The 26,808-nt window shown below is 42.0% G+C and overlaps 1 protein-coding gene across 1 annotated transcript in view; it reads right to left on the reverse strand.

The window, feature by feature from the left end:
* Positions 1-438: 438 nt before the first annotated feature.
* ano3 (anoctamin 3) overlaps positions 439-26,808 on the reverse strand; it is a 415,131-nt gene continuing 388,761 nt past the window's right edge. Inside the window, exons 25-27 of the mRNA XM_067994093.1 lie at positions 20,002-20,082; positions 14,711-14,816; positions 439-7,857 (exon numbers count right to left, since the gene is read on the reverse strand). Coding sequence (XP_067850194.1) covers positions 7,675-7,857; positions 14,711-14,816; positions 20,002-20,082 — 370 coding nt within the window. The 3' untranslated portion in view covers positions 439-7,674. The remainder of the gene's footprint in view (positions 7,858-14,710; positions 14,817-20,001; positions 20,083-26,808) is intronic.

Consider the following 26,808-nt stretch of genomic DNA (forward strand, 5'->3'; position numbering starts at 1 on the left):
ATAGTATAAGGGGCTAAATATAATAGTAAAAAATTCTTTCAATACTACAACAATAAGAGGGCGGTCTGAGAAGAGGTGAAAACCCTGAAAGATGCAAATGGACATGAAACTGAGGATGAGCTCAAAATAGTGAATATTTCGAGTGGTTATCTCCTCCAATTATTCACAAGGGAAGACCTAAGCAACATTCCCTCCCCAAACAGGGGTGACCTAAGCAAAATCAATGACTATGATATAAATTGTAAACAATTTTACAACACCAAGTTATAGTCCAGCAATTTTATTTTAAATTCACAAGCTTTCGGAGGCTTCCTCCTTCCTCAGGTAAATGTAAAACATTTACCTGAGGAAGGAGGAAGCCTCCGAAAGCTTGTGAATTTAAAATAAAATTGCTGGACTATAACTTGGTGTTGTAAAATTGTTTACAATTGTCAACCCCAGTCCATCACCGGCATCTCCACATTATGATATAAATGAGATAGAAGTCCTAAACAGGCTCAAAGCAAATTTAAGTCCCAAAGGGTTAGATGGTATTTATCTCTAAGTGTTGGGAGGCACTAGGAAGGATATTTGTGAAGTATGGATGCCATTATGAGGGGGGTCAATTTTAGGATGGTTGAGCGGGTTCATTCATGGCGGGAGGGGTTCCTAAAATTGGGGAATCCCGGAGCGGGTCGGGAGCCCGGCTCCAACCCGCCCACTTCTGGGTTCCCCAATGACGCGAATCGGTGCGCGCGCAGCCCCCGCATGCGGGACTCCCACCGGCAATTAAAGCCGGCGGGATGGCAGTTTAGATAGTTAGGGAGGTACTTGAGGTTGTTGGCAGACCTCATTGGGAAGAGATTTTAGCAGGGATGTGATTTTGGACTCTCCTCAGCATGTTTCCCATGCTGTGGGAAACACTCCCTGTTGTTGCAGACGTGTTTCAGTCAGCAGCCACTGGGAGATGCAGAGGATTCCTTGACAGTTGGCGGGAATACCTCATTCATTGCAGCAGGGCACTCTGTCACCTCAGACAAAGTTTTGCCTGCCACACCGTTGTCTCCACATTCAAAATTATTACATCATGTCCTAAACTCTGCTGTCCAAACACATTTACCTACCTTGCGGACCCCCTCACACTCACACCGTCAGGATTGGGGGGAGGGGGGTTCCATAGCTGCATTCATCACTCCGTTGGAGGACGACCAACATCATCAGCCTTGCCAGGCATGCCATCCACCTCCGCCACGTGGAGCTACACAACACAGTGCTGCGCAACAGGTACCTGCACAAAGTAGTCATGCAACTACACATACACCCACTGTAGGGTGACCCAATGGGTGGCATCAAAGGTGTTCATGGAGAACCTCATGAAAGGGCCTTATTGCACAAGCCAGTCAAGAATGGCCAAGACTTGGCAGTAGTGGTGACAATATAATATGTAATGTGAGTTGATCAGAAATCAAATAAAAGTAAAAACCATGACAAACCCTCAAACACCCTTGTGCATCCCCTTCATGCTCATGGCACGTTTGCCTTGCGCTTCCTACTACACATACGTGATGCATGCCCTGTGGCTGCAGCACAGGTAGTGGCAGATGGGGTGAGGCTAACCGTGAAAGAGATGCACGAGAGGGTCAGTGTGAGACAGAGCCATGAGATTGTATGAGGATTGGGTTGAGTGGTAGTGGTGGGATGAGTACTGGGGAGGTGAGAAAGTGCAGGTAAGATGAGGATGAGCTTTGAGTGGGTGTGAGGAGTGATGTGATAGAGAAGTGTTGGCAGTGCAGAAGGAGATGTGGAGTGGGGGCGGTGATGTGGCAGGGGAACGAGTAAGAGTACTCACTTCGGCTGACCTGGTTAGGTCATTGAAGCACCTCATGCACTGTATGCCGGTGCGTGATATGTTGGTGGTGCTGGTGACCTCCTCTGCCACCTCGAGCCAGGCCTTTGTGGTGGCAGAGGCAGGCCACTTCCGCCCGTCTGTCAGGTGGAAGATCTCCCTCCCTCCTCCTCCTCACCCCATCCAGTAAGACCTGGAGTGAGGCATCATTAAACCTGGGAGCAGCCTTCCCCCTGGGCTGCTCCATGCTGTAATTTTGCCTATTTTCTGCAGCATCAGTCAGTGGAGGACTGCCCCTTTAAATGGGGCTCCTCCAGCTGACAGCCTATGATGCGGGTGCGCAGTCCGCCCGCTGCGCAGCTTTCCAGCGCGAAACCTGGAAGTCAAGGTAAGTGGCTTCAATTTACTTACTTACCCACGCGCCCAGTTGACACCCCGCTGCCTACCTGCCTCCCTCCTAATATCGGGCCCTGGAAGTCAGATATACTAATTTATATGGAGAAGTACATCATTTACTTGAAATGGCTAGAAAATGGACACTAACATCTCTATCACCAGCAGTGCTTCTGCTGCTCTTAACTATTACAGCTTCTGCTGTTTTGTGACCATAATTTACCTCTTTATGACGTACACATATTGTCCGGGAATTAACACTGAAATGCAGCCTACACAAGTCATATAGCAACTTGTCATCATTCTTCCTGGTAAACGAATAAAAGATTATACTTGAAATTTATTTTTGCCCATGTAACATCTGGATATTAAAGAAATAAAAAACTGGTATAAAATAAATAATTTAAAATATTAAATTTTTACTTCTTTTGAACAAAGTTTTGTTACATCGTGGCAATTAAATTGAGAGTTGTTCAATTAGGAATGATGATGTTTTGGACATGAAGTCCTAACTTACCCAAGAAGGGTCAGTTCAAACAGGAAACAACAGATCCTTTGGCTTAAAAACCAGATTTCAAAAACGTAATCAAATCCATTAGATTTTAGTCTCAATGGCTACAATTCCATTGATATCTTTAGATTCATAAACTGATCGTACTGGATGGTAATGCCAATCGAGAGGCCAGAGAAGGAGCAAGCAAAGATAGATCGATGTAATGGGCAGGATCTGTGCTAAAAAGTGAAGTGAAGATTTCATCGGTAGGTATCTAGGTGTTCATGAGGAGCGAGCAGAAATGATTACAAGAGATTTGAAGGGACAACACAACAGAAAAAGAGCAGAATTGTGGGCCCTAACAACGAAACAGTGCGTTGACTCGAGGTTTAATATGAGGGGTTATACCGAAGACCTGCAGTATGCATCAAATGTCTTGTAGTGTTACATCAGGATAATGATTAAGAACTTTAAGTTCTAAATAGAAGTGGAAGAAATCTTAAGTTATGGTTCTCTTGCAGTGAATCAAATCTCTATAAATTGTAAGAAATATTGAACTGCCTGAAATTGGTATGTGCTGAGTATTTTACTTGCAACGATGCATGAATAAACCTCCCCGAATGCAACCTAGGTAGCACAAATAGAAAAACGTGTTCAAGAGACCAAGTTGTACCAGATAGAAATTGCCCAGCCAATCATAAAAGCTGTGCTGTCATAAACATGCTAATACAAGAAGAGTGAAAACACACCATTGATACAAACATATGGTGTATCTGATACAGAATTGGTTTTCAAAAGTTCAAACTTTTCAGTTTTTAAACTTCGATAATTTTCTAGTATACTCAGGAATGGACAGGTGAATGGAGTGGATTATTTCTGTTGAATGTGTGCTAACGTCCCAAGCTTATCTTTTCAAATTGCTATTTAATAACCATCCTGTTAAGTATCCAAATTTCTGAAGGCTGTAAGGCAATGCATCCTAGATTTGTAAATTAATAACCAGTTGAGGAACTGCATGATAAGCTACAAAAAAGTCCTTTTAGTTGTCACCCATTGCTTATATTGAAGTAAAGCATCCATGAGTAGAAGGAAAAAACTCATAGGAAAAGTTAGATCTTGTATCAACTCCATAAACCAGTCCCATTAGCCTTTCTGTTTCAACTTCAACTAAAATAATTATAAACACAGAAATAGGAGGGTTTCAAACTATTCATAGGAATGCCATATGCTCGTAAAACCACAAATCTGAGATTTAAAGTGACAACTTCTGTTTTACACATACAGTACATGACATTAATTGTGTCAATAATATTTAATAAATAAAAATGTCATAGAAATGCTAGCAACAATGCATAGCTCATGATTTAAGTAATGATATTTGTTTGCCTTGTCCTTATTTTCTGGAACTTCATTTATGTAAAAAGACATTTGTTTTAAGACATATCTGTGCAATCTTATATTCAAGGAACTTTTTTTGGTGGTTTTTTTGGGACAAAAGTACTGATTATGATATTAAGATGTTCAGAATCCTATATTACATAAGGCTCGACAGTGATGTACAACCCTTTGAACTGCATAGTAAATAATTTAATTGCACTGATCACCTCCGTCATCAGGAAAATTCCTGCAAATGGGCAAATCAAAGCTTTTTAGGGAGTCGTGCTTATAAAGAAGCTAGCCCAATGATTCACTTTATATAGCCACGTGGTCTTACTGTTACTGTGTACAGGTATTAGAGTTAATATAAAGTTACTAGAAATGGTTGATAGATACCATTTTTAATTTTGATGTGGTAGTCTTACAACAGACCTTTTTACCTGTGACCCCTGCATTGCTGGAATCAATACGTACAGTACAGTACCTGCACTTGGTAGTAACCTGGTTTCTACTCCTGCAGATCACAGGTCCTTTATAGCTGAGTTTTAACAAAATCAGGAAACAGCCGTGGTTGACAAAAATATAAGGTGTAACATGCAAAGTGGTTCCATCACAGTATGGCTAATAAACTAGGAAATAAACGTAAGATTTTAAAACAAAATAGAAAAAAAAATTGAGATGTTATAAACAGGCAGACCTTTTAAATTTAAGACTTGCCATCACACAACATCAAGTGTGAATTATCTCAGGGCAGAACATTAGCTCCAGCAACAAGTACCTGTTCTGAGAAACTAAGAAAAAAAACACTGATGTGTGACAATATCACTCATAACAATCATCTCAAAGCTGTTCATTATATTGTGGCAAGTTGTTCTATTCAAAGACTATAGATGTATGAGGTACTCTGTGCATAATTTCTATATTTTTATAGCAACAAAGTGTGTTATTTATCCTGTTGAGTTAAGTTCCAGGGCTTTAACAAGTGCCTTCAGGCAGTACACATTTATTTTATTTCTGGTTCATTGTGCACTGTTTATCATTGTGTAGAAAGCTGCCTGAATTTAATGCTTCACATTCTAGTATGAAGTACACATTCTAGTATGCAGTACACAACTATCATATGAATGAATGTAAGCACATTGATAGTTCTCAATCGGACACAGGATCTGTTCATTGCACAATAACAAGAAATGTGAAGCAGGATATCGAAGAGAAAGTCCTCCTTTTGTTGGCTACTGCAGCTTGTATGTATCTTTCCTACTTAATCCAGTGCAATCTTCATCTCTAGTTCCGAAAGTTAATTTAATCGAAAGATTAATGCAATTACATGTAACAAACTTCACAAAAAGCAGAAGATATTTTAAGGAGAATATGTGGTGATTTGATCATTTTTGTGAAACTATTTAGACACTGTGCAGGCCAACAAATAGAGATTCATATCCTTCACTCATTTTCCCCCTAAATGCCATGGTACAATGGGAACAGGAAACTAAAAGGGCAAGTATCTAATTAGCATCATCAAAAATTAAAAGAACCGTGTTCATGACCAGCCTGTCACATTACCAGTTGTCATTTTGGCTATCAGTAATAGAATACTCAGCTAAAATTCTGGTCAAGGTTAAGGATTTTTGTTCAACTGTACATCTGTCATATCTCGAGTATGAGCACCTCTTGCTAGCAGATGACCACAGTGATCCAGTACTAGCCCCGCAAACCAATCCATGGAGCTGCTTGCTTATGTTCTTTTTTAAAACAACCTTCTCATAACAGGCTAAGAAAACAATGTAAACTTTTTGTTAGGAAAATGCTGGATTCCATTATTAAGGACATGGTAACAGGGCACTTAGAAAATCATAATATGATTAGGCAGAGTCAACATGGTTTTATAAAAGGGAAATAGTGTTTGACAAATCCATTAGTTTTTTTTGAGGACATAACTAGCAGGGTAGATAAAGGGGAGCCAGTGGATGTCGTATATTTGGATTTTCAAAAGGCATTTGATAAGGTGCCACACGAACGGTTGTTACTCAAGATAAGGGCTCATGGAGTTGGGGATAATGTATTAGCACGGATAGAGGATTGGTTAACGGACAGAAAACAGCGAGTAAGAATAAACGGGTCATTTTCAAGTTGACAGGCTGTTACTAGGGGGTTGCCGCAAGGATCAATGCTGGGGCCTCAGCTATTTACAATCTATGTTAATGACTTAGATGAAGGGACCAAGTGTAATTTATCCAAGTTTGCTGACGACACGAAGCTAGGTGGGAAAGTAAGCTGTGAGGAGAACACAAAGGGTCTGCAAAGTGATATGGACAGGTTAAGTGAGTGGGCAAGAAGGTAGCAGATGGAGTATCATGTGGGGAAATGTCAGGTTATTCACTTTGGTAAGAAGAATAGAAAACCAGAATATTTTTAAATGGTGAGAAACTATTAAATGTTGGCGTTCAGAGGGATTTGGATGTCCTTGTACGCCAAACACAGAAAGTTAACATGCCGGTACAACAAGCAATAAGGAAGGCAAATGGTATGTTGGCCTTTATGGCAAGGGGGTTGGAATACAAGAGTAAGGAGGTCTTGCTGCAATTGTACAGGGCTTTGATGAGACCACACCTGGTGTACAGTTTTGGTCTCCTTACCTAAGGAAGGATATATTTGCCTTAGAAGCAGTGCAACAAATGTTCACTAGATTGATTCCTTCGATGAGAGGGTTGTCCTATGAGGAGAGGTTGAGTAGAATGGGCCTATACTCTCTGGAGTTTAGAAGAATGAGAGGTGATCTCATTGAAACATATGTGATTCTGAAAGGGTTTGGCAGGGTAAATGCTGAGAGGTTGTTTCCCCTGGCTGGAGAGTCTAGAACTAGGGGGCATACTCTCAGGATAAGGGGTCGGCCATTTAGGACTGAGATAAGGAGGAATTCCTTCACTCAGAGGGTTGTGAATCTTTGGAATTCTCTACTCCAGAGGGCTGTGGATGCTCAGTCGCTGAGTATATTCAATGCCGAGATAGATAGATTTTTGGACTCTAAGGGAATCAAAGGATATAAGGATCGGGCAGGAAAATGGAGTTGAGGTTGAAGGTCAGCTGTGATCTTATTGAATGGCGGAGCAGGCTTGAGGGGCTGTATGGCCTACTCCTGCTCCTATTTCTTATGTTTCTTATGATGGAAGAAGAAAAACGGGGGAAATCTAAATTAACAGGGGACTATTTTACAAATAAACTGCCCGTTCTTTGGTAAATGTGGGTCATATGATTGTGATAAGTGAATTAAAAGTAATTTTTGTAGCATTCTTAAAAATTAAACATCAACTCATCATGTGGTTAACACTTGGTTTCCATGAAGTCAACAATCCTTTACCTGCCTGCCAGACTTGAAATTCAAAGTGCAGACAGAGCGTTCAACTCTTTTCTCCTTTTTCTTTTGAAAACATGCATTTGAAGTCTTTATAATTATAAAAGTTATATATATATATATATATATTTATTTTAAAAACTTGCAAGAACTTGTGCAGCATAGCTGGCATCTCTATCTTCTGTAGCAGTGCAGTCCATCTGGAGTGTCTGTTCACTGGTCTCACTGGTCATGCTAAGGCCATTCATGGTGATATCTTTTGCCATTCTCTTTCCGTTCCCTTTGCAGATGTTCAAGCTCTGCCTCATACATCATTTCCTGTACCAAGTACTTCTCTCGTCGCATCCGGTCGCACAAATCTTTGGGCATATCAGGGATAAGATAGGCTATGAAGGACTTGATGCCAAACACCAAATGCTGAAAATAAGGCAGAAAATATCTTTTAACTTCAACACACACAGTTATAACCCATTACATATTCCTTTACATTATTTTAACATTTTGTTACTACTCCAACTTTGTTCTTTTCGTTCTACCTTTCTTTTCCCTCCTCCACTTTAGCCCCATTACATTGTGCTTTTTATTTAGAACATTTGGCACTCCAGCTCATGGATTGCCTCAACTGTGTATTTTAGTTCATCTAACAAGGAGCATGTTTGAGTGGATCAGGAAATGACCCATTCCTTGCCAGACTGCCCTCCTTGTCAAAGATGATCTAGCCAATCCTAAAAAAAATCCTCTAGGGAAAACTCAAGTACACATTTCAAACTTGATCTCCTAGAAATAGTTACTGCTCATTTATATTATTCTTTTGAACATAATTTTGCTAATAAGGAACATTACACATAATACAAATCTATAATAACCGTTCATAAAATCGAAGTCTTGAACTCTCAACGTAAGTTCTAAATGGAGAGGTTGGAAAGAATTACTAGTATGTTTTTCTCCACATGTGATCCATTCATATTTGTGTATGCTACCCCTCTTCTGTTGAGAATGTGCTATTCTCAGTGTGCACTCTGGCTGGGAGATGGAGGAAATCATGAAGGGTCCTAAGTCCTCAATTCTCTTTGAAGTGTCCCCTGTTGGAAAGTGCTCATGTGCAGACAACGGAGGAGAACAGAAAAATGCGAGCTGGAACAGAATTAGTGTTGACCATGATGCCTTGAACAGTCAAATATTTCAACCCTCACTGTCTACATTTACACAGTTTCAAGTCTCAATGGCCACTTGGATCGAAGTCCTGGAGGAACTGTTTGACAGAGGAGGGGTAGTTAGACAAAGGTTAAAAATATATACAGGATACTATGATGCTATGCTAAATTTTGAATGGGATAATCTAATAGTTTAGATTCCTGATTCAAAACAGGCCTGATAATACCAGCGGAAGAGTAAATCAATTAAAAATGACCATAAGCAAAAAAACATTGTTCAAGAGTGTTTGGATATCAAGGAGAGAAAGCTTCCTGTGGATGGCTTCCAGTGCGTTTATGTGGACTCCACCAATTTACCTCACTTTCCACTAGACACCAATGCAGGCTCTAGCAACTTATGTTCCCCATATAAACACAATGGTTGGAATCTTCCCTCCACCAAGTGATAGGTGGCATACATCGGCCCATATATGAGCGGGTGCATTCTAATGATAATTAAATGAGAGGAAATACTATTTTCTTGTCATACGTGCCACTAGAAGCCAGGGACACCCGTTTGTCCCTGGTGTCCAGTGTTGCTATGGTGGCAGAGGGGTGGTATTTAAATTTTAAGGCTGCAAGGCTTACTGTAGCCAATCTTCTTCCCCACTCCAAGGCAAATTCCCTGGCAGAGGCAGCAGAGCCCACCAAGATTATTTACATGACCAACAGGTGGAAACATGGCCAGGATCAAGGCCACAGCTTTGTGGCAAGGCAGAAAAACTGCCATGCCAAACATGTGCCCCAATTGCACAACAGCCTAATGTTCTGCCCATCATGTCTAATAGGCCAGGTTGGTAAAAATGGCTGCCCTTCACATAGCACCGCCCAGTTAAAAGAAAAAGTTTTTTTTAAATGATACCACCGTTGAAATGGCTGGGAGTTACAGCATCAGCACATCTCCACTTTTGCACAGCAGGAAAACTCTCCTAGGTACCTCAACTCCATTTACTCACTGTAGCTCCATATCCCTCGATACCCTTACCTAACAAACATATATGGTTTCCGCCCCTTTCCACTGCATGCAAAAACACCTGAATAATGGTGGTTCCAAACACAAGCATTGCAGTCACTGGAATACAGCAGTTGCAGAGGCCGTAACTATTTGATGTCAGTGGTAAGTCCACAGGAGTTCTCTCCGCCAACCCCCCCCCCCCCCCCGCCCCCCCTACCCCCTCAAAAGAATCACTATTATTTTAATGATTTTATTTCTGGAGTCAAGCTCCACTTTGTTTAAAAGTCTCAGCTGTCCTCAGAGGAGGAAACTAATTAAATTCACACTAAAATCTTTAATAGCTGCATCAATTATTAAATGACTGTGATTCGAGATGTACATGGCTGGAATATGGGAGTGCAATTATAATATTTTAAAAAAAACAACAAACACATTCCTGGAATCACCAGTACAAACATTTGGTCTACTTTGGCAATCAGCCAAGATAAATATTAAGCAAAAAGCCTGTGTAGCTGGGGAACATCCATGAATATAAACCATTTATCAGGTACAAGTACCATTCATTAAGTTAATATAATTATTCATTACTAAAGCATTAATTAAAACAACATCAAATCAGTAAGAAAGGCTTCTCAATGCGTGGTGTGTGGTGTGCATTGGAGGAACAGTGAAAGAGACCATCAGGCTTTCATTAAGTGAAGTTTTCTTTAATATTTTATAAACAACCGGCTTATGATCCAGCAGCGTACTGAGATGCTTAAATACGGGGCGAATAAAAAGCAGGTTTTACGCTCTTTAACAATGATCTTATTTTGGTTCTGCATTACTTTCTCTGTAAGTTTAATCATTCTTAATATAAATACACGCACCGAGAAAATCCCCTGTTCTTATAACTGATAGATATTTGGAAACATGGGCTGGAGCTTGCTCCGACTGGTGTGGCAAGGCTGTCCGCACATCCTGCGGACAAAGGCCACGAAAATACTTACCTCGTGGTCTCCGATGTCCATTTGCTCCCTTTTCAATTTTTTTTCAGTTCAGCGCTGTGGTTTCTGCACAGCTCGCTTCATATCGATAGAGACTGTGGGAATGGAAGCCACGCCCACAGAATCTGTCAAGAAGAGAAGTCACGCCCACAAGCAGGTAAGTACAAATCATTCACTTAAAGTAAACTTCTGTATCTTAGTTTAAATAAAAATTTTACATATCTTATTCCAAAAAGACAAGCAAACGATTTAATTTCATGAAACTTACAGAAGTTAAAAGTAAAAAAAAGTTAAATTTTTTAATTTTTACATTTTTTTTATTGACCAAAAAGTATTAAAATAAGAGAAATTTGACATTCCACATTTTTAAAATTGATTTTTTTTGTTGTTTTCAGTCATTAACAGTCACCGGGCTTTTGAAAAGTAGTGTCGGGCTGGTATTTTCCAGCGTACCTTTTGGTGGCGTAAGTATCTTCCAGCTGGGCAGATGGGTAAGTTTACGAATGTTTAATGATTTCTATGATTTTAGCGTAGGTGGCCCTTTAATTCAGACCTGTCAAACCAACGGCGAACCAATGGGAGCACGTTCACGATTTCCTGGTTTTAATGCACATGTGCGCATTCACGAACTTACTCCATCGATTCGCCAGCGGTTGGAAAGGTCGCCATTATGGAACGGCGTCCTCGGGTGAGTAATTTCTGGGCCATTAACAGAGCACCTTTTTCCACCATTCCCCAGTCTGTTATCTAACCATTACAAGCAGCCACCACCACTACAAGGTGAATCCCAACTAAATTCAAAACCCAAAATGACTTGAATTAAGGCAGGCTGTATTAAAATACTGAGCACGTCTGGTTCTGCCCCAGTCAGATACCTCAGGTTGCCCTAATATATTTATCTAAAAGAAGGCAGAGAGATAAAAAGTGCGCACAAATGTCTAATGCCTTTTTCAATTAGATTCTCATCATCAAAGTAAATGACAAATGAGTGATTGGGAGCCACGTCTACAGCCATAGATGTGAAGCATTTTCAAAAGACGTGTAAAACCTTTCCTTACCCATCAGCTTCCAAATGGTGAGCGGTTGTTTTGATTCTTCCTGGCATTGATGGAATACGTGTCCAATACTTTGATTTATTTATTTTGTTAATGTTACTGGGTGTAATGATGCTGCATTGACTATGACTAAATTCCATACTTCAGTTTTTGATGTGGCAATCTCATTATCCATTATGTCACAATTCCTGGCACTATTATTAGGAATACTTACATTTTTCCCCTGATCGCTTCACATTCCTAAATAAATTTTAAGTTAGTTGCACTCTCAATTAGCCATAGTACACGTGAAGAATCTTCCTGTGTTTCACAATGCCAGCAGATGAACCAGCTCACTGCAAATATGTTGACCACAGCATATAACCTAAAGTGAAGATCTGTACCACCAATATGTGTTTCACAACAACAGAAATTAGAACCAAAGGACTGAGTGAGTTAGGCCACAGAGGCAGATTTTCCAGTCAGTGAATGGGCGCTGCTGAGCTGGGAAATTGGAGAATGCAGTCTCTCTATTACCTCTCTCTGCTGTCTTCACGTTGCTGTTTCCCTTTCTCTGTGACTCTCCTCTTCTCTCCCCATAATTCCTCTTTTTGCTTCCCTCTCTTTTTCTTTCTTTATTTCCTTTTGGGCGATAGATGGTGGGTTGTATCATGGGGAAAAGACCTACCAACAGCTGCAGGTTGCATTGAGATGGGGGTTATGAGGTATCTGCGGCCATCAGTGGCTCCCTTCCCCCAATCACTCGTGCTTCCCTCACTACCATCACCATCCTTACCTCTTCTCCTTTGAATCTCTCCTCCCTTTGTTCTGTTATCAGTTACCTCATCCTTAACTCTCTAGCCACTTTCCATTCCTACTCACTCCCCTCAAAAGTGGGAGGCAAGAGGCCAGAAGTGCCCTCACACTCAACCAGTTTCTCTCCTCTCTTATTCCTACTATCCCTTCCTATTTGTTTCTCTCAAGGAGACCTTGTTTGCTTTCAAAATTGAATTTTTAAAATAATATATCAAATTAGAATGAGGAAAGAAACCATCTGTCGACTGTTCTCTCAAACTGTCTTGCCCTCTCTTTCTCTCTCTAATTTTTATCTCATTGGTGTTAGAAATCAGAAACCATTGAGGAGAAATCCAACATACGGCTGCCCGTTTATCTGGCATATAATTGGCATTAGACCTTTGAATTTCACAACATGATTTGCTGTGCTTGACCTGTGCCGGGTGCCATATGGGCTTGTGGGACTTTTACTGGTTCAGGGCGCTCGCCTGAAACAGGTGTTAGGTACCTCAAATATGCAAATCGAGGTCCTACGCTGGTTGTAGGGCCCTTAGTGCAAAACTGAGGTACAAATGAGCGCAGTTTGCACAACACATGTTCTGCCTAGTTGTACCACACATTGAATGGAGGGATTACTGGAGGCCACTCAAAAAAAAAATGCCAGCACGTTGCATCTCTTCCCCACCGAAACCGATCTGCAGAACCGGGTCCCTGCCATATTTTGGTAGGTTCCAACAGACTCCCACTGGAGTTATCCCCAAGGAAATTTGAGGCCACTGTCATTTTTTTCCATCTTTCACTCACACACACACACACACACACGTGGCCTCAATGTGTTTTTAAAAAAAATTCAGCCCCTCGAGCCTCCATTAACAGACCAACTTTTTCCACCATTCCCCAGACTTTTATCAACTCATTACAAGCAGCCACCACCAATCACTGCAGAACATGGCCGATTTGTACTTTAACTCCATTTACTCGCCTTAGCTCCACATTTAAAAAACAAACTCTCAGTATAAATTTCACCTCAAAAAAGCTTTTTAAATTTGTCCCCTTGTTTTTCAAAATTATTTAAAGAAAAGCCACTCAGCAGAACACGGCAGAAACTAAAGAAAGATATTCCATCCACACAGCTGACTGAACGATATTGATGCAGACCGGTTCGGTACAATGCACATTCTGAGACCTCACAATCCAAATTCAGCTCATAGAGCCACAGCTCTGGGCAAAAATATCAGGTTCAAGGAGAAGCTGAGGCCTTGTAGTAAAACGTTCATGAACGCATTAAGGATGCAAAAGACAATCAAATGAATACATTTAATCATGTAATCGTGAAATAGGTAATTTTTTGATTTTTTAAAATTTAGTTCAAACCCTTATTTTGGACAATAGTAATTTCAGTTACTGAGAAGAAAATAGCAGTTGAATAAAAATGTTCAGAAAATATTTTGAGCGATTTATGGGAACCTGGTCACCACATTGCTCAGAGTGCCTGATTTGCATAAGCAGAACTCAACATAAATTTGGACGCAGGAATTTCTAATTGGAAAAAGTTGACATAAATGTTTGGCAAAATGTGACAATGGGGGTAATTTTAATGTTGGGTGATGGCTTACTACGAGTGATATTGAATTGGTCGCTCGATTTTCCCTTTCATTGACATTCAATAGAAAGGAAAACTGGGCTTGGTGTACAATGGAAGGCAAATTAGAAATGGGAAACGGCCATTAATGCTGGGGGAAGGTGGGGTGGGGTGGGTGAGCAAAATCAGCCCCGATGTCTTCACATTTGATGGAAATTGCCATTGACTCTGCACAACACAGTCTCAAGATTATTAGCTCTGTGTAAGTATACAGAAAGAATAAAATTGATAACTTTGACATGCTCATCTCCACATAGGAACATAAGAATTGCTAGACGAAGAAAGACCAAGATCCATCTCGTTCGCCTTCCACCATCCGAGTAGTCGCATCATACAGTGATAATGGAGTTGTTGACTAATCATAGCAATTAATCTCTATCGATTCATCTACAACAGACCCAGACATGAGATGAGGAACTACCCAGTGGTGGAGAGCTTTGGGAACCATAAATCCAAAGGCACCTGTTCCTCCCAAACATGCTACACTTACCACATACCATGTCTCAAATTACTCGTATACTGTAGCCACAGAAATGTTTTACATTTTACATAATATGTACCCATTTAATTGGCACAATTTACTTAAAATAAAGTTTCTGTAACACAGTAAAGTTATGAACAGCACCATTACTCAATCATGTAGAGACATCAATTACATGACTGACCTCAAACACGATGATGAAAGCCAAACGTGCAGCTAGAACATGCCAGAATTGTAAAGTGAATTCATATCGATTGCGATCCCATGGAGGAGCTCTGTAATCCCTGTACCTTGAAGTTAAAAAAAAAGTAGTTAGAAACTGCAAGTTACTACAAATGATTAACCGTTTTGTCTGTTGGAGGTATACGAGCCCAATAGCTGCTTTATTTTGGATTCTGGGAGGCCTAAGTTAGCTCCTGGTGTTTACACTATTAAATCCAGCTAACTTATCCCCGATGACAGATTTCTAGACCGTATTTTTTTTTCAGGTTTATGATTCGGCTGCCAGGATAAGGATGCTAGAATGAACAGTGTAAACACAGAAGGATGTCTCACTTATGTTGGTCTCTCAAAATCCCAACTGAAACAGCACCAGTATAAAAGCAGGTCCTGAAGTAATAGGTTCAGCATTTCCTTTTTAGCAAGTAGTTAGGAAGACAAATGGTATGTTGGCCTTCTTTGCAAGAGGATTTGAGTACAGGAGCAAGGATGTCTTACTGCAGTTAACAGGGCCTTGGTGAGACCACACCTGGAGTACTGTGTGGTCTCCTTACCTAAGAAAGGATATGCTTGCCATAGAGGGAGTGCAGCGAAGGTTCACGAGACTGATTCCTGGGATGGCAGGACTGTGGTATGAGGAGAGATTGGATCGACATGGCCTGTATTCAGTCGAGTTTAGAAGAATGAGAGGGGATCTCATTGAAACCTATAAAATTCTGACAGGGCTCGACAGACTGGATGCAGGGAGGATGTTTCCCCTGGCTGGGGGGGGGGGGTCCAGATCGAGGGGGTCACAGTCTCAGGATACATTTAGAACTGAGATGAGGAGAAATTTCTTCACTCAGAGGGTGGTGAACCTGTGGAATTCTCTACCACAGAAGGCTGTGGAGGCCAAGTCACTGAATATATTTAAGAAGGAGCTAGATAGAGTTCTAATCACAAAAGGCATCAAGTGGTATGGGGAGATTGCGGGAATATGATATTGAGATAGAGAATCAACCATGATCATCCTGAATAGCGGAGCAGGCTCGAAGGGCCAAATGGCTGACTCCTGCTCCTATTTTTTTATGTGCCAGAGACTCAAATTTCCCATTCTAACTTGCGAATAACATTTTTATGGTAGCGTAGGGCTGCTGTGTATTGGAGCACTAGTGCACAGCACTACTGGAGGGAGGGGCACAGCCTGGACCTCCACTCCGCTGAGCTCCTGTTTTCAGCCAAACTTCATGGAGAACTGACAAATGGAGGCCAGGTGTTTCATAGCATGGGGAGGAAAAATTGCATGGGATATGTCCACTGAGCTGTTCTCACACGTAACTTGAGAGGGGAGGTAACGGAGAAAAAGTTATATATCATCAAACCACGAAAAATGAAAGATTAGTCCTTACAAAAGCTCACATCTAGTTATATTGAAACTACACACAGAAACAGGCCATTCGGCCCAACTGGTCTCTGCCGGCGTTCACGTTCCACACGAGCCGCTTCGCTCCCTACTTCATCTAACCCAATCAGGATATCCTTCTACTCCTTCTGTGCTTATCTAGCTTCCCCTTAAATGCATCTATGTTATTTACTCAACTACTCCTTGTGCTAATTCACAGTAATTCTAACCCGTTCTAACTGAATCACACCATCTGTGGAAGTCATGACACCCCACACGAGTTGTTGTGATCTGGAATGCACTGTCTGAAAGGGTGGTGGAAACAGATTCAATAGCAACTTTCAAAAGGGAATTGGATAAATACATGAAGGGAAAAAACTTACAGGGCTACGGGGGAAAGAGCAACACAAGCACGATGGGCCGAATGGCCTCCTTACTGTGATACTATGCATTTTGCTTAATGCTTCTTGATGAATCTGAGTCACAAAATACTTTCACATCAGTCAGACAGAAATTTTCTGTGACAGCAAACTGTTGCCAAAATCATTGGCCCAATGTGCACAATTCTGGGCTGTTTTCCAGCCTTCTTCAATAAATGTCAATCTTTCTGTCATTTACCTGTCCTCCTAAAAACTGCCCAATTAATATGTTTTCTTGTGCACCTCCCGATCCATGTAACTAATAATGAAATCTCATTTCATCCATATTTGCCTTGCCTTAGCTATTCTCTTGATACCCTTTCCCTCAGATTCTTATTCTTTCTATGACTATCACTGCTTTATCCTGTGAATACAAACGTTAGCTGCTCTCTCCTTCTTAATTTCTCCAAAAGCCTTCAACATGGCACACACCAGACATGTATGTCTGGAAATTGTATGTTTTAATGGATGGTAGATCATGGGTTGGGTTGAACAATTTTCCAATACATGCTTGCAACATGCACTGGGAGCACTGAAGTGCACTAAAAACAGTAAAAGAGAATTTTGGAAAAAATGCTTTACTGTGGACTGTTATCTCCCTGAATTAACTGCAATTTTGGACAAAGAGAAACTAATGGGGATCAAAAATGCAGCTTAGCATCACCAGTGGGAAGACAGTTTGCCTTCCAACCACATAGAATCACAGAATGGTTACAGCACAGAAGGAGGCCAATCAGCCCATCGAGCTTGTGCCGGCTCCTTGTAAGAACAATCCATTAGTCCCATTGCCCCGCTCTTTCCCGTAGCCCTGCATATTTTTTCCCTTCAATTATTTATCCAATTCCTTTTTGAAAGCCACGATTGATTCTGCTTCCACCACCCTTTCAGCCAGTGCATTCCAGATCATAACTACTTGCTGCATAAAAAAGTTTTTCCTCAAGTCGTCTTTGGTTCTTTTGCCAATCACTTTAAACCTGCGTCCTCTGGTTCTCAACTCTTCCACCAATGGGAACAGTTTCTCTTTATTTACTTTATCTAAACCCCTCATGATTTTGAACACTTCTATCAAATCTCCTTTCAACTTTGTAAGGAGAACAACCCCAGCTTCTCCAGTCTATCCACATAACTGAAGTCCCTCATCTCTGGAACCATTCTAGTAAATCTTTTCTGTACTCTCTCTAAGGCCTTCATATCCTTCCTTAAGTGCGGTGCCCAGAATTGGACACAATAACTCCAGTTGTGGCCGAACCAGTGTTTTATAAAGGTTCAACGTAACTTCCTCGCTTTTGTACTCTATACCACTATTTATAAAGCCCACGATCCCGTATGCTTTTTTAACCGCTTTCTCAACCTGTCCTGCCATCTTCAAAGATTTGTGCACATATACCCCAGGTCTCTCTGTTCCTGCACCCCCTTTAGAATCATACCATTTAGTTTATATTGCCTCTCCTTGTTCTTCCTGCCAAAATGTATCACTTCGCACTTCTCTGCGTTAAATTGCATCTGCCCTGTGTCTGCCTATTTCACCAGCCTGCCTACATCCACAAAGTCTATCACTATCCTCCTAACTGTTTACTACACTTCCAAGTTTTGTGTCATCTGCAAATTTTGAAATTGTGCCCTGTACATCCAAGTCCAAGTCATTAATATATATCAAAAAAAGCAGTGGTCCTAGTACCGACCCCTGGGGAACACCACTGTATACCTTCCTCCAGTCTGAAAAACAACTGTTCACCACTAGTCTCTGTTTCCTGTCACTTAGCCAATTTTGTATCCATGCTGCCACTGCCCTTTTTATTCCATGGGCTTCAATTTTGCTGACAAGCCTATGATGTGGCACTTTATTAAACGCCTTTTGAAAGCCCATATACACCACATCAACTGCATTGCCCTTATCAAACTTCTCTGCTAACTCATCAAAAAACTCAATCAAGTTAGTTAAACACGACTTGCCTTAAACAAATTTGTGCTGGCTTTCCTTTATTAATCTATACTTGTCCAAGTGACTATTAATTTTGTCCTGGATTATCGTTTCTAAAAGCTTCCCCACCACCGAGGTTAAACTGACTGGTCTGTAGTTGCCGGGTTTATCCTTACACCCTTTTTTGAACAAGGGTTTAACATTTGCAATTCTCCAGTCCTCTGGCACCACCCCCTATCTAAGGGTGATTGGAAGATTATGGCCAGCACCTCTGCAATTTCCACCCTTACTTCCCTCAGCGACCTAGGATGCATCCCATCTGGACCAGGTGATTTATCTACTTTAAGTACAGCCAGCCTTTCTAATACCTCCTTTTTATTAATTTTTAGCCTATCCAGTATCTCAACTACCTCCTCTTTCATTGTGACTTTGGCAGCATCGTCTTCCTTGATAAAGACAGATACAAAGTACTCATTTAGTACCTCAGCCATGCCCTCTGTCTCCATGTGTAGATCTCCTTTTTGGTCCTTAGTCGGCCCCACCCCTCCTCTTACTACCCTTTTACTGTTTATATGCCTAGAGAAGAGTTTTGGATTCCCTTTTATATTAGCTGCCAATCTATTCTCATACTCTCTCTTTGCCCCTCTTACTTCCTTTTTCACTTCTCCTCTGTACTTTCTATATTCAGCCTGGTTCTCATTCGTATTATCAACCTGACATCTGTCATACGCAACCTTTTTCTACTTCATCTTACTCCCTATCTCTTTCATCATCCAGGGAGCTCTTGCTTTGATTGCCCTACCTTTCTCCCTCATGGAAATGTACCTTGACTGTACCCGAACCATCTCCTCTTTAAAGGCCATCCATTGTGCGATTACAGTTTTGCCTGCTAATCTTTGATTCCAATTTACATGTTCACAGGTTTAAGTTTCATACTTCGAGGTTTTCCAATTCGCCCGGGTTAGAATGAGGTGCTAGTAGTATCATGTTAACATTTCCAAACCTGATTTGGGGAGGTGGGGGCAATGGGATTAATTTGTCTTACCTTGCTGCAAGTAAGTCCAGGCAGGATGAGCTGTCAGACTAACGCATTCCATTTCTGCACGACTGGCAGATCTCCCCCATCATCGGCGAAGTCAGGGGGTGGCGTTAGGGCTGTGCGATTGCACAGCCAGCGGATTCAGTCCCCAAACTGAACCTTTGCCCGCGGCAAGGCAAATGCCACCCTGAAGCACATCGTCTCTGACCAAACGGGAAAACTTCTTTCACAGTTCTTCGAGAGCTGTGCGCAGTATCCTCCAGACCATCTTGTCCTGACAGTCTGTGATGGTGGGGAGACCAGCAAAGTGGAGGTGGGGAGGAGAGGAAAATAATTGAGGAATTGCTATACTAGGCCTCAGTAGTTTCTTATTGATTATTTGCTGGGTGTCACTTACTTTTTTGCTGTACTATAGTCACATCATTTATTTTCCAGAAGTTGGCAAAGCACAGAGGGGAAAAAACCATAATACTTTGATTGACAGAATTATATTCACCTGCAGTAGTCTTTATCTTCTGTGCCAAACTCACTCATATTGAAATAGGACAAACTATCATTGACGTAACCTTTCAAGCACCTGAAAGAAAATTTGAACAAGGCACTGATCTGTGGAAAATAACAATAATTATGCCATATATAAGACTGCACATGTCCTAGATGCACTTGGTTCATGGGCTTTAAATCCCAAAAGGATTCTCAGTTCCCATTGTACTTCTCAATTACCTGGGCAGATTGATAAACAGGATTGGAATACAAATCCCTTTGAGAGCTTAGCCTTAGGAGGGTTTATATTAAACCATTAGTTTTTACCAACACCTGTTTTCCTAATCTGAGTCTTTCCTTTTCAGGTCGGTATGGAATATCCCTGCTCAGTCCATTAGTTTCTATTACATAAATTTGGCCGATTTATGTTGCACACTGGGCTGTGACACATATGTAGAAATGGGATGACTTCAACCCTTACACTGGTGCCATCATTGGTGCTTTGCGAACCATATATAACTTCTATCTATTGAGCAGGGTGAGGATCACATCAATTTCAGGGGTAAGTAGGCACAATATTAATTCTCTTTTAATGGTCTAAATTTTTGAAGAAAAACAAAGTATTAATGGAACTTGCACGTTTGCCTTTGGTGCTCAAGGTGACAGATTGGAGTGCTGCAGAACAGAATTCTTTTTACATTACTGCTGTAGTCTGGTCAGGTGTTAAAACCGGCTACCGTAATGGCAGTAGACCGTACTACCTGCGGCTGGTCAACACCGAGTGTTGTGTGGCGGTTATAGAATCATAGAATGGTTACAACGAGCCCGTGCCGGCAGTAACCTGGCCACTTTCAGAAAGTGCCAAAGATTCTGTGTTGATGAGTGCTGGGTGGATGGTAGTGGAACCTGCGATGCCAGCAAAAGGCAGATGAGCTAATCATTGAATTTGCCAATGGCCTCTACAACCTCCAAGCCATGAAACTGATGCCGTACATGACAAGTCAACGAAGGAGCAAATATGGACAGCCCAAAGAGGTATGGAGGACAATCATAGGAGCTCCGACAATAGTTGACTGATGATTATGATGATGATAGCACTACTGTCACCCAGTGTCAGCATTAGCACAGCAGGGGAATCCAACACATTTTGCAGCAGTGGACAGATCTGTCTGTCACAACTATTGAGTTAGCTGCACATTGTCAAATCACTTTACATGCACGCAGAATCATGATTAACACCAAGTGTTACTCCCAATTCACTTTGTGTTTCAAGAAGTCCTCTGGTCACACCATTTCCACCAAATAAAATTACTGCAAGAGAGTCTGTAGAAACATACTTCCGCTTGGCAATGTTGAGGGCCTTGCAGTAACTCAGATACTCCCAAAACCCACTGACTGAAAGGATAGGTGGAGCTGATCCTACTGCCACCTCCAACTCCTAACTCCTCTGAAATATAGGGGAAGTCTCTGTAGATCGGTCAAACATATTCAATTCACAACATTTCCTGCTTTAGGACAAAGATTTGTCACGTGGAACTGTGCTGATCTCCCAGCCTTCTACCAGAAGTCATACCTGGACACGTTCCATACAAAGCAAGCAGTGAGACAACCAATTTTTTTTAAAGCCAACGTTAAATATTTTTGTGATCATTGTGGTCCATTTCCAATGTCTTATTGTCCCATTGTCTCATTTCTAAACCAATGGCAGTCACTGCTGAATCTGCAGCTTACTGAACGCGGCACCACATTGTTGGGACATTGGACCTTTGTTTGCCCTGGAGACCCATCCCTCTTCCGCATCACAATCCTACCTTTTTTTTTCATGGTCATGTCTTGGGATAAAATATTCACAGTAAAAATGTCAAAAGCCATGAAAATAATAGCATAAATCACAAGAAGCCTCTGGCATATTTTGTGGCAACCAAACTATCTTTAATTTGCTATACTTTTGTCTCTGTCTCTCTCTCACTTCTGTAGCTCTTTTTCTCCTCCCTCCTTCAGTTCTGTTCCTGACTTGCTTGATCCTCCACTTTTCTTTCTCTCCCCCCCCAGTTCCTTTATTGACTGCTTCTTGCTCTTTTACTTCTTTTCTCATATTATCATCGACCTTTTTCTCTTCTTTTTTTCTTCTGCTATGACTTCTCTTTCCCTGGAGTTTGGTTGGATGGAATGATATCCGATTGACTAGTCAAACAACAGCCTGGCATAGTTATCCGTTTCAGCTAATCACCCAGATACCTCCGTCCCCATTTCTGGGTATGCCCTGTCTCACCGGCAGGATAGATCCAACAAAGGTGGAGGCAAAATGCTTTACAGTTGGGTGGACTTGGCCCTGGAAGACCTCAACATTTACTTCAGACCTGAAGAAGTAAAATGTCTTCAAGTCAAGCAAGGCCGGGGAAATTTCTTGCTGGCTATCTACTGCCACACCCGCTGCACAACCCCCTCCTCCCCACCCCCAAACCTCAGGCCTCAGTTGATGAATCAGTACTCCTCTATGTTGAATACCATTTGGAGGAAGCTCTGAGAGAAGCAAAGGTACAAAATGTATTCTGGTTTGGAGAACTTCAGTGTCCACCACCAAAAGTGGCTCGATAGTACTTTGGCTGGTCAAGTCCTGAAACACATAACTGCCAGACCAGGCCTGCATCAGGTGGTGAGGCAATCAACACAAGGCAATAACCGACTTGATTTCGTCCTCACCAATCTACCTGTCACAGACACGTCTATCTACAATAGCATTGGTAGGAGGAGAGTCCACCGCAAGGTCCTTCGGAAGGCAAAACCTTGTCTTTACAATCAGGGCATCCTCCATCATGCAGTGTAAAACTAAGCGGGATAGAATAAGAACAGATCTAGTAGCTCAAAACTTGGCATCCCTGAGGTGTTGTGGGCCATCAGCTACAACTGCATTGTATACCACACAATTTGTAACCAACCCGCAACATCCCTCATCAGAAAAGTTCCAACCAATTCAACAACAACAACTTGCATTTATATAGAGCCTTTAACATAGTAAAATGTCCCAATGCACCTGATTTTCAATGGCATCACCATCACCAAGTCCATCACCATCACTAGAAGCTTAACTAGACCAGCCAAATCAGTAAAGTGGCTGCAAAAGCTGGACTGAGGCGTGGTACTCTGCAATGAAGTGGCTCACCTCCTGATTACTCAAAGTTTCTTCATCATCTACAAGGCTCAAGGCAGATGTGTGATGGAATACTCATCATTCATCTGGTTGGGTGCAGCTGCACAACATTCAAGAAGCTCCACACAATCCAGGACAAAGCATTTCGCTTGATTGGTGTTCCTGCCGCTGGACTTGATATCCACTCACTCCACTCACCAGTGCACTATGGCTGCAGTATGTATGATCTGCAGGATGCACTGCAATAACTCACTGAGCTTACTTCAACAGCACCTCCCAGCCCCACAACCTTTACCGCCAATAAAGACAAGAGCAACAATGTTATAGGAAAACCATCACCTCCAGGTTCTCCCCTAAGTCAGGCAACATCCTGACTTGGACAAATACTGCCTGCCATTCTTTCATTATCAATGGGATAAAATTTTGGAATTCCCTATCTAACACCAAGATGGGAGCACCATCACCACAAGGACTGCAGCAGTTCATGGAGTGGGTCCCCATCACCTTCTCAGGGCAACTAGGGATGGGCAATAAGTGCGATCTTGTTAGAATTACCCACTACCCGAGAACAAATATATAATTTTAAAAAACGTGGAAAGGGGTTCCAGGATGGATGGTTGAAGCCTGGACACTGGACTCATTTAAGAAACAGCTAGACACTCGAATGGGGAAACAGTGAGATTAAATGGACTTCAGGGACTTTTTCCAACTAAACATATCTTATGATCTTATAGCCAGGAGACAGAGGACACTTTCATTGAATCACTGTGGGTTCATGAGGTGAAAGGTTATTGTGCTATCCCACAAACACATCATCTGTTTTACATAGTAAGGAGAAAAAAATAATAGATCTATAATAGTTTAGAATGTTTCAAACAGTCCTGAATTTTCTGTTTTCTACCTCTATTTCTCATCTGCACACTGCCCCTCGCGACATCATCTGAAAACACGTCAGGTTCCACATGTACGCTGACGACACCCAGCTCTACCTCACCACCAGTTCTCTCAATCCCTCCACTGTCTCTGATTCGTCACACTGCTTGCTGGATGAGCAAAAATTTCCTCCAACTAAATATTTGGAAGACCGAAGCCATTTTATCTTTGGTCCCTGCCGCAAACTCCATTCCCTAACCACCGACTCCATCCCTCTCTCTGGCCACTGTCCGAGGCTGAACCGTTCACAACCTTGGCATCCTATTTGATCCTGAGATGAGCTTCTGACCACATATCCACTCCATCACCAAGACTGCAAACTTCCACCTCCATAACATCACCTGCCTTGGCCCCTGCCTCAACTCATCTGCGGCTGAAACCCTCATCCATGCCTTTGTTACCTCCAGACTGGACTATTCCAATGCTATCCTGGCTGGCATCCCATCTTCAACCCTCCATAAACATGAGCACATCCAAAACTCTGCTGCCCCTATCCTAACTTGCACCAAGTCTCGTTCTCCCATCACCCCTGTGCTCGCTGACCTACATTGACTCCAAGTCCATGATTGCCTTGATTTTAAAATTCTCATCCTTCTTTTCAAATTCTTCCATGGCCTTGCCTCTCCCTATTTCTGTAACCTCCTCCAGCCATACAAACCTCCGCCAATTCTTGCGCTCCTCCAATTCTTGCCTCTTGCGCATCCCCGATTTTATTCACTCCACCATTGGCGGCCGTTCCTTCAGCTGCCGAGGCCCTAAGCTCTGGAATTTCTTCCCTAAACCTCTCCGCCTCTCTCTCCTCCTTTAAGACGCTCCTTAAAACCTTTTGGTCACCTGTCCTAATACCTCCTTATGTGGCTTGGTGTCAAATTTTGTTTGAAAATGCTCCTACAAAGCGCCTTGGGATGTTTTACCATGTTAAAGGCACTATATAAACGCGAGTTGTTGTTGTTGTCGTCGTCGTCGTCTATTTGAGACATGTCCATCACACAAACAACATTCTGTGTAAGACTTCTAAAGGAAAACATTGATTAGCTGCTTGTGTCAAAGTAACTTCTACAGCAAAGAGAATGCTCTCTCGTCAACCTTGAGATATACCTATTTACAGAAACTAAGACTTTGTGGGCTTTAAAGAGACATGCTATAATGCTCCTGGCCTTATAAAACACCACATCTCCCAACTTATCATGGCGAACTGCAGGGAGGATTGGCTAGTTTTTACAATTTTTAAAAACTATTATAGATCTATTATTTTTTCTCCTTACCATGTAAAACAGGTGATAATTTGCTCTGTGGGTATTTCTCATGGTTACAGAAGTAAAAAATAACAGCAACTACACTTGACGTACTACTGACCTTGCGGGAGCTGGCATGAGTGCAGACCCTCTGACTGTACCACCCATGGAAGTCGCTGGCACTCACCAGCTTTGACCTGCTCTGGCATTTTAAATGCACGGAGCAGAAGTCATAGTGATATTACTATTTAACGATACTTAAAGCAGCTATTATATGTTGAATATGGATAAGCATTTTTGACCATGTGACATCTCTAAAATTGATTATGTGAAGAGGAAATAACAAAATATTACCTGTCAAAACGTTACAAACATTAACATGGGATTGAAATTCACAGCAGCCCAGTAACCCCAGTCTGTGTGATTGCTGGTCCAGCTACTGGGTTTTTATATTCCTCACTCTAGCATTACCAACGAGCCAGGGGATCAACCCTGGTTCAATGAGCAATGTAGTCGAGTATGCCAGGAGCAGCACCAGGCGTATCTAAAAATGAGGTGCCAACCTGGTGAAGCTACAACTCAGGACTACATGCATGCTAAACAGCGGAAGCAACATGCTATAGACAAAGCTAAGCGATTCCACAACCAACAGATCAGATCAAAGCTCTGCAGTGCTGCCACAGCCAGTCGTGAATGGTGGTGGACAATTAAACAACTAACGGGAGGAGGAGGCTCTGTCAACATCCCCATCCTCAATGATGGCGGGTTCCAGCACGCGAGTGCAAAAGACAAGGCTGAAGCGTTTGCAACCACCTTCAGCCAGAAGTGCCGAGTGGATGATCCATCTCGGCCTCCTCCCGATATCCCCACCATCACAGAAGCCAATCTTCAGCCAATTCAATTCACTCCACGTGATATCAAGAAACGGTTGAGTGCACTGGATAAAGAAAAGGCTACGGACCCCGACAACATCACGGCTGTAGTGCTGAAGACTTGTGCTCCAGAATTAGCCACGCCTCTAGCCAAATTGTTCCATTACAGCTACAACACTGGCATCTACCCGACAATGTGGAAAATTGCCCAGGTATGTCCTGTCCACAAAAAGCAGGACAAATCCAATCCGACCAATTATTACCCCATCAGTCTATTCTCAATCATCAGCAAAGTGATGGAAGGTGTCGTTGACAATGCTATCAAGCGGCACTTACTCACCAATAACCTGCTCACCGATGCTCAGTTTGGGTTCCGCCAGGACCACTCGGCTCCAGACCTCATTACAGCCTTGGTCCAAACATGGACAAAAGAGCTGAATTCCAGAGGTGAGGTGAGATGACTGCCCTTGACATCAAGGCACCAACGAATCCTAGTAAAATTGAAGTCAATGGGAATCAGGGGGAAAACTCTCCAGTGGCTGGAGTCATACCTAGCACAAAGGAAGATGGTAGTGGTTGTTGGAGGCCAATCATCTCAGCCCCAGGACATTTCTGAAGGAGTTCCTCAG

This window comes from Heptranchias perlo, chromosome 12 (genome assembly GCF_035084215.1).
Source record: "Heptranchias perlo isolate sHepPer1 chromosome 12, sHepPer1.hap1, whole genome shotgun sequence".
In the NCBI taxonomy this organism is placed as follows: domain Eukaryota; kingdom Metazoa; phylum Chordata; class Chondrichthyes; order Hexanchiformes; family Hexanchidae; genus Heptranchias; species Heptranchias perlo.